General features: G+C 37.8%; 1 protein-coding gene across 1 annotated transcript in view; it reads left to right on the forward strand.

Moving 5' to 3' along the window:
- The window catches only part of LOC107752888 (protein FAM117B-like), a 45,141-nt gene extending 32,105 nt beyond the window's left edge, over positions 1–13,036 (forward strand). The window contains exons 5-8 of the mRNA XM_016568963.1: positions 9,051–9,194; positions 9,332–9,566; positions 10,976–11,099; positions 11,265–13,036. Of these exons, the coding sequence (XP_016424449.1) occupies positions 9,051–9,194; positions 9,332–9,566; positions 10,976–11,099; positions 11,265–11,523 (762 nt within the window). The 3' untranslated portion in view covers positions 11,524–13,036. The remainder of the gene's footprint in view (positions 1–9,050; positions 9,195–9,331; positions 9,567–10,975; positions 11,100–11,264) is intronic.
- The last annotated feature ends 1,003 nt before the right edge of the window (positions 13,037–14,039 follow it).

Raw genomic sequence — 14,039 nt, forward strand, 5'->3', positions numbered from 1 at the left:
CCCAAATATACCGCAGAAATAGAAAAGGTATTATGTTAGTTTACTGTTAGGTACAACCATACTCTCGTCTCCAACACTGCAAATTGTGGATTTGCTGGAGAAGGAGAATGATTTTTGGTTTGCTTGAGATGAGCTGCGAGACAATTCATGGTTTCGGCCTCTCAAGACCAAAACTTTTCAAAACGCTCTGCCTCGCTCGCTTTCTTCAGCCAGAGATTCGCAGCATAGCCTCAGTGTGAGAAAACATATGGAAGTGCTAACCTGCTATTCCAGGAACCCAGACTACCATGTGATCATTTAGCTATACACAAGCACACACTCGCATCTGCAAGTGCCGTCCCCTCCAGCAGATGTACATGGGGGTGATTGAATGGTGTATCATTAGTCAATGCCATTTCATTCTGCCATCAGATTCCTGTAGTTCTCTTCATAGCAGTCGAAGTGGAGCTGGATTTGTCTTTTGAAGGTTTATTTATTCAGGGAGTTTCTCTGCTGTGTATTAGCTATAATTTGAAGCAGCTGAGGTTGAGTTTAGAGCCGGAGAGATGCCCAGGCCCAGTAATTATAACAAGCATGCATTTATTTGGACCTAAGGTGAGAGGGCATGTTTCTGCACCTCAGGCTAAGTGGTGGTGATGTTTCTCGGCTGAGACATCAGGGTCAGGTGCCGCCCAGTGGGTGATGTAGGCTGTAAACTCTCTCCCTTCCATCACATTGTTTGATGACCTTAGGCACTTAGTCTGACCAAGTTCAACCCCCAAATTTTATCATAAACTTCCATTTCTCTCTGTCTTCTACTTCCTTTTTGTCTTTGCACTCCGATGTAAAAGCATTTTCTTAAAGAACACACACAGTGTGACCTCTGTGTCGAGGGGGAGGGATGCGTGTGTGTGTGTGTGTGTGTCGTCTTACGGGCTGAGTCGGGTATACGGGGGGTGTTCTTCCCATTATGTGCGTGGAAAGCAGCTAAAGATGAAGTGGCAGTCATGAAAATGGCATTCTTTCCAGAAATAAAAGCCCTGAAGAGGGGGAATGAGAAAAGAGGAGGAATGAAAGTTGCATTTGAAGACCTTTATGAGAGATCCGGCCATGAGGTCAGCATCTCCATTAGAAGAAAAGAAGAAGAAGAACATCAGAGGAGACAGAAGCATGGGTGAACAGCCGTGGAGATGTGCTTCTCTTCTTCAGGTTTGGTATCTGCTTTGTAACAGATTGCAGAATCAACAAACTTGATCATAGACTTTAGAGTAGACGCCATATTTGTTACAAATTAATACGAAGTGGTAGTACGATCTGTTCAACCTGTTTTTGTGTACCTGTGTGTCAGTAGTTCAGCTAAAAAATCATTGAAACGTCTTTCCAGTGAACAAAAAGTCATGAGTTATGTCCCAAATGATGCACTTGTACTGCACTTTTTACTCTACCGTCTAGTGTATGAACATTAAAAGGTTATTTTGTCATCAAACATAGTCTGATAGCCCTTCTTCTTCCAATACGTAAGGAAATGCATGAGTGTATGAAGTTTCCAACATTCCACACTTTGTTTTTTTAATTTCTTTCTTTTAAGTGCATTATCCATGTATTTAAAGTACACTTATTGGAATTTTCAGTGTAAACACACTAATTACACTATTGATGCTACAAAATGGCATAGCATAGTGCATAAATACAAAGTTGTGATGCACCTATGAATTATGAATTAGACAACCTATACTTCTGTCCTGATGGCCGATACTTTTGTTCCTCATGCCTCATTTTACTCATGTCAAATTAAATATGGTGTCCACTGTGACTAAGGTCCATAACAATAACATCCATCATATTAGTCCTCTGTTACTCCCTAGATGTATTAGCATTAGGGTTAGTTCTAGCATATCCATTCAATGGGCCTCATTCATGAAACATCAGCAAAACTGCTGTTTAAATCATTCATAAATCCGTTCTTGTGTAAATTGCTGCATTGAACTTAATCTCTCCTCAAATCCCCAGTGGATAAAAACAGCAAGTGTTGTGAAAATTAAGCATGACCTTGGACCTAAAGTTATGAAATATTGAGCAGACTCTACTTCCTTCCCTCATAGCCTCATTTTGGCATTCTGACTAAAATTCATGACAGTTACATCCATGAAGTTGTTCCTCAGTTTGTACTCCTTAGCCATGCTAGGTGTATTAGCAGTATGGCATACTGTTGTGTACAAGGCTGTTGATCATTCTGTTAATGAAACTGTGTAAACTTCTTTTCACACAAGTGTCCAGTGGACAAACAACACTGGAGTGCATGAGTTGTGCTTGTGGAAAGGGGTCATGAAATGGGCTATCAAAATATCCTTGATATTTACACATAAGTGGTTGCTCAACAATAAAAACATACTGCAAATTTCATAGCTCGAAGCTAACTCCTCAAGTTTTTGTTTTCCACCTTTCCAAAAGACGTTTGAAATTGCCCCAGTCATTATTTCACAGTTTTCCTCTACACACACCCCTTTTTAAATAATTTTCAACATGCTGCTGGATTTTCTAAATATCTTGTATTCAATGGAACGTTATTGGCAAGTATTTTGTCCTCAAATTCCATTAAGTACATTTATTTATAATCTTTAAGTGTGTTTGGAATAAATGTCAAACCAGCGTTTAACACTATTAAGAGACCGAATGTATCATCGTCAGTACATACACTACCGGTCAGAAGTTTGGGATCAGAACAATTTTTATTGTTGTGTTTTTTAAAGGAGCTTCTTATGCTCATCAAGGCTGCATTTATTTGATCAAAAATACAAGAAAAAATGTAATATTGTGAAAAATTATTATGATGTAAAATAAAGTTTTTCTATTTTAATATACATTAAAATCTAATTCCGCAGTTTCCCAAAAAATATTTGGCAGCACAACTGTTGCCAATATTGATAATTCTAATAATAAATCAGCATATTAGAATGATTTCTTAAGGATCATGTGACACTTTATACTGGAGTAATGGCTGATGGAAATTCATCTTTGCATCACAGAAATAAATTACATTTTAAAGGATATTAAACTAGAAACCATTATTTTATATTGTAATAACATTTTGCAAGATTACTGTTTTTTTCTGTATTTTTGATCAAATAAATGCAGCCTTGATGAGCGTAAGAGACTTCCTTAAAAACATTACAAGTCTTACTGATCCCAAACTTTTGAACGGCAGTGTACATGAATTGGAAATATTATAATATATGATTTAATATATTAACATATTGTGTTAAGAAAGCATAATCAAGTTGAATATATGCAGTGGGTGTTTACTTGCATTTATGAAAGAGGTAACAAAGTTTTTTTTGTTGTTGTTTTTTTTTAAGAATGAAAAAGAGGATGAACAATAAGTTGTACAAATATTCACACTATTTTTAGTGCTAAACATTTTCATTTGATTAGCTAACCTCTAGAAACATAAGAGAAAGATTTGAAACTGCATTTCATGACCCCTTTAAAATAGCTTGATACATGAAAAAATAAAAAATGATATATATACTCGGATCAATAACAATAAGATCTGTTGAGTTAGTCCTCTGCTTATATTCTCTAGTCATGCTAGGTGCATTAGCATGGCCTAAAGTGAGCTAGTGCAGCTGTACTGTATGTGTACCGCTGTGCGGTCAGGTTGTTAGTCCTGTTAGGGATATTGGCAGACCCAGATCTCTATGACATTCAGAGTTTGAGCATTCATGTGTGATGGATTGCAGGGTAAAGGCCAATAATAAACGATCCTAACGCACAAACACACACACACACCTCCGGCTTTGTTCTCTAACTCCTCTGCTCTTCCTGTCTGTCATGCGCTGTGCTCGATGATCAATAATTAACAGTTTTTGGCTGTTTTCTGGGCTCGACTTGTTTTTGTGCCTGAAGGATTGAGCACATCTTTTCCTCTATTCTTGCCATTCTCTGTGTGGAGTCCACAGTGCCTGCTAGTGTCAGAAATGAGGAGTGCAGAGGCCGTCTGTGTGCCGTCCCTGGAGCATTTGGAGGAAATGATGAAGCACGCTACTCTGTTTAGCTTTAGTTTGATCACATTCCATAGTCTCACATTTGGAAATGAATTGGACTCCATTAAAGCAATATTTCAGTTTGAATACAAGTCCGTCTCAATCAACAAAATCTGAGGCATGCTATCAAATGATAAATAATTAGTCTTGTACCTCAGTTCATGAAAAAAAAAATGCATGTAAGAGAGGGAGTCTAAGGGGCAAATGCACAATTCCCACATAGACTGCACTAGTATGTGCATGTGTTTTTGTTTTCAAACTGTTTTTAATCGATTTTCTTTTAGCACTTTATGTGCAAAACCTACTTTTGCAAACTAACAGAAATATATCCGTTGCGTTTTCTTTAAGGGTCTCCTTTTCTGGTCATACTGTGATTTTTAATATGTTGTTTTTGTGGGGGTTGATGAATTAATTGGCAGTACTTCTGATGGATTAGGCTTTTTTGATCTCTTGTGACTTGTATTTTTCTAACCTTCTTTTCAAACAGTGACCACAACAATAGAGGCTTCTCAGGTTTTGTTTGATCCGAGTTTTTTTGAGTGGTTCTGAACTTTTAATTTTTTGTGTTGTGAATCCAGGGAGACAGAAGAGATGCGTTGTGAGTCATTTGAACTTGCGCGGGGCTTTGGAGGGGTCGTGCCTTTATGTCTCTCCACAAACCTTTAGTTCAGCACCAGTCAACAACATCAACCCCATGAATCTCTTGTTTTTATAAAGACCAGAGTGGTCAAAGAAAGGCTGACGTGAAAGTGCCCAGTATAGCTATCAAGGCCTGGAGACCTTTTAAAGGGATTCTTCTGTCTAACCTCTTGTTTTAAAGGCAGACTGTGGTAACCAATACAGGCCTCCATACCAGTGAAGAAAGGCCCTTTACATGCAGTCGGGAAGACTTTAAATAACTGTTTTACTGAGGCTTCAGTGCGTCTTCATGGAGTTTTTTTTTTTTAACCCTTCTTGTAATTTTGGTGCAACTAAAAGCAACGGAGCAAATTAAGTTGTTTATATATATATATATATCTTACACTCTTCTCATCTCTGGCTGACAAATTCTGCTCTTGCGGTTACTGCACCTTAATTTGAACCTCTTATGTAAGAGGCCAGCGTCTGTGGTCAAGAAGTTAGCATGGGTTTGCTAGCAGTCCAATGTTCTCTATAGACGTCACCAAACCGCTGAGCCAGGTTTCTTCTGTCTGAAGACGACACCAATCAGATCAGTGGTGCTGACCCAGGGGTCCGAGAGCACCGTGTCATCCTTTATTGCGGTCAGGTCATACATTATTTCTGTTAATGTCACAGCATGCCATTGTAAATCTGATATGTAAACAAATATTTGCCTCCTAGCGACCGCTTGCCAGAAAGTTGCTAGGAAATAGCCGAAATCACTTAACCGGTGACCTCGAGGGTCAGGGTTTTTTCTCAGCTGTTTTCCAATCTGATGAGCAGATAAACAAGCAAACCACCCAGAAGAAAAGGGTCCAGAGCACTTTTATGTTGAAACAATATGATGTCCGATTAAACGCACACATGCACGTTGGATAGAAGAGAGGCATGTAGTGATGCTGCATGTGAGTTTAAAGCCTGGCTCGCTCTATTGAGATGTTAATGAAGCAGATCTGGCGTGCTTTAAGCGAGGACCACCGCAGGGCCACACAACTCTCAGCAATGTCCTGCTAATGCCCTCACATTGTTCCCTCATACCCTGAGAAAGAAGAGGGGGAGGGCCGACGGCGAGAGCAGCGCTCTGTTTTAAAAAAGGGGGTGGGATGGAGAAATACACTTGGAGAAGAAAGATCAGAACAAGGGAGAGCGAGAGGGCAGACATGATGAAGAGACACAGGAAGGAGGGGGGCCGAGAGAACTAAAATCCAGAGCATGAGCCGAGACAGAGCACAGAGGAGAGAGGGAGAAAGAGACCGGTGGACCAGGAGGAAGACCGGACCCCCTTTCTGACAGGATGACAGGAAGTGGACTTTCGGGAAAGGTGAAGTTTTTGTTCGCTCTTTCACAGAAGACGTCATAAACAGCAGCTGTTAGCATCGATGGCACATGTTGTAGATGTGCATGCTGATTTAACTCAGTAAGCATGTGGTTTGCATTTGTCATGGTATCTCGCTATGTGTCCTTGTACAGTCGTGAGTTTTGCATCAAAGACGTGCAAGCGAGGCTCAGAAGTCGGCCAGGGAGACCGAGTTACATAACTCACTGATCTGCAGAGGAGACCAACACGCTACCTTGCAATGTGTCTGTGTGCTGTGCTGTGATAAGACGTACCTCTGTTAGTGTTTAGCATCATATGGAAACTGAAGTGTGTGAATATTCAGCTGCTGTGTGATGCTGTTGCTGTAAGTTTTCACACAGGCAGAGTTTCCTTTTAGTGGCATATCTGTTCTCATTTTGAGGTCGTGTCTCTGTGTTATGCACACTGCACCCACACACACCAAACTCATACACACATTTATCTTCATTGCTGTCTTGATGCTTTTAGTTGATCACTCACTGTTACAAACTTCGGGAAAAACGTGCATGTGCCTCTTAGTGCTAAACATAACCTGGGCTAAATATAAGCTGAGATTAATGGGAGAACAAAAACTTACTTCCTCCTGTGATTTATTTTTTTTAATAATATATATTATATTAAACACAAAATAATATATAATAATGTATCATTTTTTAAGTATAAAAAAATACTTAAATAATAAACTATTAAACAAAAAAAATAAACTATATTTTTATTAGTAACAAAAATATATAACTTTTGGTAAATTAATATAACCAGAAATGAATGGGGGAGCAAAAGTTTTTTTTATTTTTTATTATTTAATTTATTTATATTAACTAGTGCTGTCAAACGATTAATCGCGATTAATTGCATCCAAAATAAACGTTTTTATTTACACAATATATGTGTATGTACTGTGTATATTTATTATGTATATATAAATATACACACATACAGTATATATTTAGAAAATATTTACATGTATATATTTATATTCATATAATTTATATTATATTATATATACATATTTAATATATAAACATAGCGTATTTTTCTTAAATATATGCATGCGTGTGTGTGTATTTATAAATACATAATAAATATACACAGACAGTGTACACACACATATTATGTGAACAAAAACTTTTATTTGGGATGCGATTAATCCCGATTAATCATTTGACAGCACTAGTATTCACATAACATATAATATATGATATGATGATTTGATATGATATATTGTGTTATATAAAAATATGTATTATAAATATAATATAAAATCAATATTATATTATAAATTAAGTTATATAATATATAGATATTTTTATTAACATAAAATGTATGAGGTAAATCATATAAAATCAAAAAACCTGAGGTAAATAGAAGTGACTTCCTCTTATATATATATATATGGCTGCATTTACACTGCATATCTGGATGCCCAAATTTGATTTTTTTTTTTTTACTATATCCGGGGGTTTTTTTTACGACCCGCTTACACCTTCTTTTAAAAGTGACCTGTATCCGATATCATTTACACAACACGGGCTTAATTTGATGTGGCTCAATGCATTAGACAGTGATATTAAAAGTCCAAACTCTGCATACTTTATTAATAATGCATACTTTATATAGAAAAGCAGATGAGTCCAGAATATGAACGCAAAGAGTTTAACTTATTGACAGAACTCATAGAAACATTTTAATGCGTTAGATTAGTTTCATCCTTGCATCAAAATCATTCATTAGTACCGATTCTTCACGACAGTGATTACACACTGATCCGCTGTACACATCCGTGGTATGGCCTATTGTGTTAAGTTAGCAGGTGTGGGTTCTAATCCGCCATCATAAAGTTTTTTTTCCTCATTAAAAACAATTGTGTTCATCAGTAATTGTATTTTCAGCACCAGATCGCCTCTTATTTAACACAAACGAACAAAATGAATACTCTGCTAGTCAACTAGAGATGTTTCATTTATAATAGATATATCTGCACTGTGAGATGTTTCAAAAACATTTGACATTCAACTCGCATTAGCAAGGGCATATCCGATCTGTCCGCTTACACGGCAGGCGTAAATGCACGTATCCGATTCATATCAGATTTATTTCCACATATGAATGAGGCCTGAAACCGATCTGAGTATATCGGAATCCATGTAATTTTTTTTCTGCTTACACGGTTGTGGGCCATATCTGATCTGTGCCACATGGAAGGGAAAAAATGGGAATTAGGTCACTTGAACCATGCGACCTAAGTAATTACTTAGATTTGCTAATTAAATTTCGCTGTGAAAATACCCCCCAAAAGATCATTTAAAGCCATTATTGTGTTAAATGAGAAACGTATCAAATTGACATTACAAAAAGTAGCTTTGGAAAGAATATTTTATTTGATTCAACACAAAATTTATTACAAATAAACTTTTAGGCTACAACGGCCTAACATAAACTATGGAACATAAAAGAAGATCATTTGAGATACGTCTCAGTAATTTTTGTTCATACAATGAAAGTCACTGGTAACCAAAACAGCTTGGTTACCAACGGTTTTCATTATTTTCTTTTACGTTCCATGAAAGTAAGTAAGTGATACAGGTTTGAAATGACATGACGGTGAGTAAATTATGACAGAGTTTTCATTTTTGGGCAAACTATCAACCTATCCATTAAATGTTTTTAATGAAATATACTCTAAAAATAACTGCGTTAAAATATTTTGATCGCGTTATATTTTTCATAACTAAATTAAATTAACGCATTAAATTGACAACCCTAATATATATATATATATATATATATATATATATATATATCTATAGAAACTAAATGATAAATTATATCTTTATTTTATTTTGTTAGTGATGTAAAAAGAAGAATGGGACAAAAACATGACGAGAGGCTGATTCAGGCTCATCTTTCCCACATGAGCACCACTGAGTCAAAGCATATGCATAAACCACTAGGTCAAGGCTCCAACATCACATACAGCAAATAATCACACTCCTCATTCTCTCCTGTTCCAGGCTCCTATTCCAAAGAGCGTCCTGATCTCTATTCCTATCTCCAAGTCCTCCGTCTCTCGTTTCCGGAACAGTGTGGAGGGGCTGAATCAGGAGATCGAGCGCATCATTATCCGAGACACAGGAGACAGAGAGGAGCAGCTTATTGTGAGTGTGCCTGACACGCTGCTGCAAAAACACTCTCTGTTACATAATCTGGTGTCCCTAAAGACACTGTGTGCGTTTATATACCTGAAGGTTTGTGTGATGTTGTGTATGATCGTTGCACTTTTTCCAATGGCCAGCCTCAGGAGGCTCCAGATGGGCATCGGGCTCCTCCCCCTCTCTGCCAACGCAGTGCCAGCTCCCGCAGCATTGACACACAGACGCCCCTGGGCACCACAGCGGGCAGTAACCACAGCAACAGCAGCAGCCGCTCTCAGTCCATCTCACCCACGTTCCTGAACGTGCCAAGTGAGCCCTGCAGCGATAGTCCATCTCCCCATGAGGACGAGACTCTGGCTGACGGCCGTGAGAAAGGTACAGCTCACATATTTTCACACCCACATACACTCTCAGGCCTTTTCACATATCCTTAGGCCCACGTAAGAACTGCACACACATTTTCTGCTTTTGCTCTTCATTTTCTTACTTTTAATTTTTTACTTGCGGGATGGATTGAAACATGGTCAGATTTGTTATATGGTGCTGACAGTGCTACACTTTTCATTAGTAACTGAAAGCATAATTAAAATATTAATATTATTTTAATAATATATTTTATTTTATTTAGATTTTCAATTTTTTTGGTTTAGATTTAATAATAATAATATTTTAGCAATTTGCACATTTTCTAAGAGATGAATTTAAAGACAATCTTTCGGAGAGTTTTTTAGCTTGCTAAGAGCATGTGCTGTTTGATTGTCATCTGTACGTCTCCATTTTTTAGTGAGGATTGTGATAGTTTTGTGCACTGAAAGGTTATAAATATTAATTCTATACATTTGTTGAATATATGTCAAATACCCTATTGAAGGACTGTGTAGTCTGCGTAATCTGCATAAAATGCTAATCTGTGTTCATACGCAGATGGACATCATGGCTGCTGAGTCACAACATGAACATTGCATTAAAATGCTGTATCAATTTGAAAATAACTCAACTCAATAACTCAAAAATGCAATTTTGATGGACATTTTCAAGCTGATTTTTAATGCTTATGTGGCCCTGGAAATTGAGAATCTAGTGCCTTCTTATTTTAGTATTATTTATATACAATTATAGTTTTAATTTAAATTTTACATATAATATATAATATTTTAAATTGTCTTTTTTATATTTTAATTTAAATTTTAGTTTAACTTTTGGTCAATTTGTTATGTGCTATTATTATTATTATTTTTATTTTTTTTGTTTATTTTTTTTCTCTATTTTGCTTTATTTATTTTTTTGGTTTTAGTCATTTTAATACTTCAACTTATCTTATTTGAGTTAGTTGCCAAGGCAACATTTCTCATTTAATTTTAATGTTTTTTTTTCAGCTAATATTTTTATTCAACTTTATTTCAGTAAACAAAAACTTAGTTTTAGTAAGCAATAACAACACTGATCTAGTGGACTATAATTATATAGGGCTTCCTTAAGACTGACAGTCAACTAATTGTTCTCTGTTGAATCTCACATACATCTCCAGTAATAATCCTGTCTGAGCTGTATTGTCATTCTACTCATTTTTTGTACCATGTTCAAATCAAGTAGTGTCTGATTGTCATTTTATGCAGCTCACGTAAGTGCTTCTGTAGGCTTGGCCAAAGACAACATTTCCTGTGGCTCAGTGACAATCATTGTAGATGGAAAAAGATGGACTTAAAGGAATAGTTCACCCAAAAATGAAATTGAGTCATTGAGCTGTATTGTCATTCTACTCATTTTTTGTACCATGTTCACAGATCTGGCCCCCAGCTCACCCCTACCCAAATACGCCTCATCCCCAAAGCCAAACAACAGCTACATGTTCAAACGTGAGCCACCTGAGGGATGTGAGCGAGTCAAGGTCTTCACAGAGGAAACACAGTGAGTGCTGCAGTGTGTCCTGATTCGCTGCTTTATCTGCTCTCTATTGTTATGCGCACTGAGCCTTGAAACCATGATAGCATAACATTTACACCGACTTCAAAGCTGAGTCAGAGCTTCTCACTGTCTTATCGCTCTCCTCCTCCTCCTTTTTCATCTCCTCAGGGCCAGGCCTCCACAGGAGATCCCACAGTTCCTGTGCCCAGATAGGAACAAGGTCAATTTCATCCCCAAGAGTGGCTCCGCGTTCTGCCTGGTCAGCATTCCCAAACCGCTGATGCCCACACAGGAGCTCAACAACCTCAAGAACCAGAGCGTCTCCCGTCTCACGCCCGAACCTGAGCTGAGAGTCTCGAGAAGAACCTGCATGCTTTCCCAGCAGCCCTCAGGCTCCTCCCCCTCCTCCTGTCTGTCAGAGAGTTAGACACGCCCCTCATCGAGTGTCCTAGCAACTGCGTCCGCATACTCTGCACATTTCAGTAATCGAACATGATAAACAAAAAAAAATAACTCTCAAGAGAACAAAGTGGTCATTAATAATCAACGGCTTTCGTTGGGTGAGATGAAATGGTTGTCTTTTGCTATGCACATTTTTAGCTTTGTGCTTGTTCTCAAAGAACAAGGAGGCCATTTTTGGGAGGTTTTGGGTTTGTGATAAACGTATTTAGCTTTTTTATTATTCCTCTACCTTTCATAGATACGAGTGAACCTGAGAATGTGTCTCAGATCGCTATGAAAATCAATCTAAATGAGCTTTCTCAATGATTCAGTACTGAGGTGGCTATATAGATTTGTTTTTTGTGAGACGCAATGTGTATTTTATAATAGTTTGCCGTGGATCACGTTTGCGAGAACCGTTTCTATCGTACTAGGACCAGCACATCATTGAATACAAATGATGCCATTTCAGATGAAGAGACCAAAAGACCTGGTAGAATGAATTCTGGGTTGATGAAGGTCTCTGGGACTGAATTGTTTTCACAGTAGCAGGCCTTCTCCGTTCAGTCCGGACAAAAGCAGCAGGGAAACATGAGGGACCGGTTCTCTGCTTTTTCTCCTCTTCCTTTCTCACTGGTGGCGAGGAGACAGAAAGGTGCTAAAGATAAGAATAGCGAGAGAGATCGCCGCTTAACAGCTACAGGACGAGTGGCCTGTAAACCCGATTCTTTTGTTCGCATTCAAATGCATATGGGTCCAAACTCTGAACTTCACCCCAGCAGGGAACAAAGTGATAAAGTGAAAGGAGGGCTCGACAGGATCTGGGTGGACAGATGGGATGTTTTCTCTCCTCTCACAATGATTAAGCCGATTTAGCTCGAGGAATGTTTGAAAGAAGGACACGACAAGTACAAAATTGACTTGCGAAAATGTAGTAGTGAACAATTCAGATATCAAAACATTCATGTAATGTTTCCTGTGATATCCAATGAAATAGTTTACAAAGTCAGAGCACAATATTGTCATTAGATTGATTTAATGCATGCATTCTGGGAAATTTCAGTCAAATATGCGTGTGTGTGTGTATCACTAGATTCAACAATTAAAAACAGCACAGATTTTCTCTGTTTCAGTGTCTAAATGACTAGGCTGCTTGAATTACTGTCATTTTCATCATGGAGCAGACTATTCCAAATATTCCTTATTGAGCATCTAGACTGATTTCCAGTGCTATAGTTGTTTTTATCAGTATTTTGTAAGAAATCAAGTAGTGTCTGATGAAAGATTGTCATTTTATGCAGCTCACCCAAGTGCTTCTGTAGGCTTGGCCAAAGACAACATTTCCTGTGGCTCAGTGACAGTCATTGTAGATGGAAAAAGATGGAATTATAAGGCGACATAAAGGAATAGTTCACCCAAAAATGAAACCGAGTCATTTATTCTTGTCGTTCCAAAATTGTATGATTTTCTTTTCTTCTGTGGAACATAAAAGCAGATATTTTGAGAAATGTCTCTTCTTTTTTTTTTCCATACAATGAAAGTCAATGGGCACCAAAATTGTTTGGTTCCCAACATTCTTCAAAACATACTATTTTGTCATCCACAGAAGAAAGTCACACAGGTTTGGAGCGACATGAGGGTGAGCAAATACTGACAGAATGTTCATTTTTGACTGAACGATCTCTTTAATGGATAATAATAGTACTAGTTGAACATTATGTCAATCACTTATAGAAGTAATTTAGGATTTTCAGCTTCAAGCTCAGAAGTGCTGTGGGAAGGTTGTCAGTGTAACACACAGGTCACGGATGGTCCGCTAGGGGTTTGGCTCGTGACCATCTCTTGCTCGTGTTCGGTGCGTTTGTGCTTTGTGTGCAGGGTGGGGTTCCTCATAGTTGTTTTGTTGGGAGGCATTTTAGCAGAGTTCCTGTTTTTTCTTGTTCACTGGTGTAGTCAAGGTATTGTTTTGAGCTTTAAACTAAATGCAACATGAACCTGGAATATTTTAGCACTTTTATACCAGCATTGTGAATCAGAGCCATACGGGGCTTCTGTGTTTGAACTGAAATAATCTCACAGCCTGTGATTACTATTGTAGATCAGTACTCAGGAATGTAAAAGCAGCAATCTCTTCTGGCAACGGCACAAGAATCCAAACGTTTCTTGCTAAATAACAAATTGATAACGTTTTATCAAGCGCTTTTGTATATCTCTTTAGGATGTGTATTGAAGTAGAGAACTCTCTTGCTGTAGGGCCAATATTAATATACTTTTATATGGGTAGTGGCCTACTCTTTTCTAATTAGAGCGGAATATCAGTCAGATATTTATCATCCATATGTACAACTTAATGCGGGGACAGTGATGTATGATGGGATAGTGTGTTGAATGCTGTCTGTTTGAGTGGATGTTTCTCCACATACAGTACACCATGTAGTCTCTTGTGTTGTTGCGTGTGTATGGAACTCAACAGAATAAAGTTGCACTCACTCCAAATGTCTG

This window comes from Sinocyclocheilus rhinocerous, unplaced genomic scaffold, assembly GCF_001515625.1.
Source record: "Sinocyclocheilus rhinocerous isolate Xijiao unplaced genomic scaffold, SAMN03320098_v1.1 scaffold1252, whole genome shotgun sequence".
Lineage (NCBI taxonomy): Eukaryota > Metazoa > Chordata > Actinopteri > Cypriniformes > Cyprinidae > Sinocyclocheilus > Sinocyclocheilus rhinocerous.